Source organism: Arachis duranensis, chromosome 10 (genome assembly GCF_000817695.3).
Source record: "Arachis duranensis cultivar V14167 chromosome 10, aradu.V14167.gnm2.J7QH, whole genome shotgun sequence".
Taxonomy (NCBI): domain Eukaryota; kingdom Viridiplantae; phylum Streptophyta; class Magnoliopsida; order Fabales; family Fabaceae; genus Arachis; species Arachis duranensis.
The window spans coordinates 77,031,135-77,032,646 of NC_029781.3; the positions used below are offsets into that span (position 1 = coordinate 77,031,135).

General features: G+C 29.4%; 1 protein-coding gene across 1 annotated transcript; it reads left to right on the forward strand.

Moving 5' to 3' along the window:
• The first annotated feature begins 256 nt into the window (after positions 1-256).
• Positions 257-794, forward strand: LOC107470326 (uncharacterized). Its single transcript, XM_016089713.3, has 2 exons — positions 257-372; positions 510-794. The coding sequence occupies exons 1-2, from the start codon at positions 297-299 to the stop codon at positions 686-688; spliced, it is 255 nt and encodes an 84-aa protein (XP_015945199.1). The 5' UTR covers positions 257-296; the 3' UTR covers positions 689-794.
• Positions 795-1,512: the final 718 nt, after the last annotated feature.

Below are 1,512 nucleotides of genomic sequence, written 5' to 3' on the forward strand. Positions count from 1 at the left end.
GTGACCCTAGTAGACCATGGCTCATGTTATGTACAAATTAAAGTTATTACTATAGTAGTAGTGGCCTATATGGATACGTACTCAATAATCACAATGGCACATGCCAATTAAATTAAATACTATAGGTGTCAAATCTTGGTCTATATATAGGGGAGTGTAATTGGCATATGTTGTAGTATATTCACAAAAACTAGCGAGATATAATACCTAGACTCCTAGAGAACAACCTAAGTCTAATTTATTTGAATATACAAAATATAAATAATATATAATTGTTCCAGTTATATATAACAATAATGGCTGCTTTAGAAAGCAAGCGTGTTCTTCTTGCAGTTTTAGTCCTCCTTTGCTTCTTCTCCATCCAAGCTCGAGGTACTTAGCTTCCCGTTTGGTCTCTAGTACGAACAATAAATTTTTATTTTATTAACTTTTATTGCAGGTTTCTTAATTATCTCTCAGTCTTCTTATTATCTTATATTTTTTTTTTGGCCCTCTCTCTATATGTGCAGCACGAACATTGAAAGAAATTAGTAACTTAACTAATAGAGGTGCTCATGATAACAAAGAGGCGCACAATAGCAAATTTAAGGCGGAAGAACATAATCATCATGATGAGGTTAATGGTGGAAGTGAAGTGTTCTCAATGGATTACACTCCAGCCTCGAGGAAGCCACCGATCCATAATTAATTAAATAGTTTCCAATTTTATTATATTTTTTGGTATAATTAACTAGCTAGTTTATATTATAATATAACGTTTATCGTGATGTAAATATTACCCAGATCTAAAATATAAGCCACAATAAGAAAAGTATCAACTTTTTGGCCTATTTATCTTGCTGCAACGAAAGACTCTCTCCGCCGTTAAAACCATATGTATAGTGTTTTTCCTCCTCTATCTTCTTGCATACAGAAATCAATTTTTCTGCCCGAAAACCATGAGAGGTTTTCTCCAAATTAAAACTTCAAAACTACTTCATATGTATTCATGTATATATATATAGTGTGCATGTGTGTGTGTGAGAGAGAGAGTCTCAAACAGCTGAATATAACTCTCCAAAACCATGCATACACATATACTAATATGTAATTATTATGTTTGACTTTTACGTATAACACCACTCAAAATATATAAATTAATGGTTAATGTTAATAATTAAATGGTACGATTCAAATAAGTTGTAGAAAATATATAATTATAATTTTATATTTATTAGAATAGTTTTGGGCGTTGATTATGTGTTAGGCTCCATATATGGAGTGCAATTGCAGTATATTACAACTTTTTACTATATATTTTAAATGCTATTTTTTAATTAATTTCATTATTACAAAATAGGCTGAAAATAAAGCACATACATGTTATATTATAATTACATGTATTTTTATTTACATGTTATAAACTATTTTATATTTTTTTACAAGAATCAGCTAATTATATATGAATACAAGTAGAGTAGATAAGCAGAGATGTATAAAAAAGAAGGCTTTAAAATCTTTCAACTTTTCTTT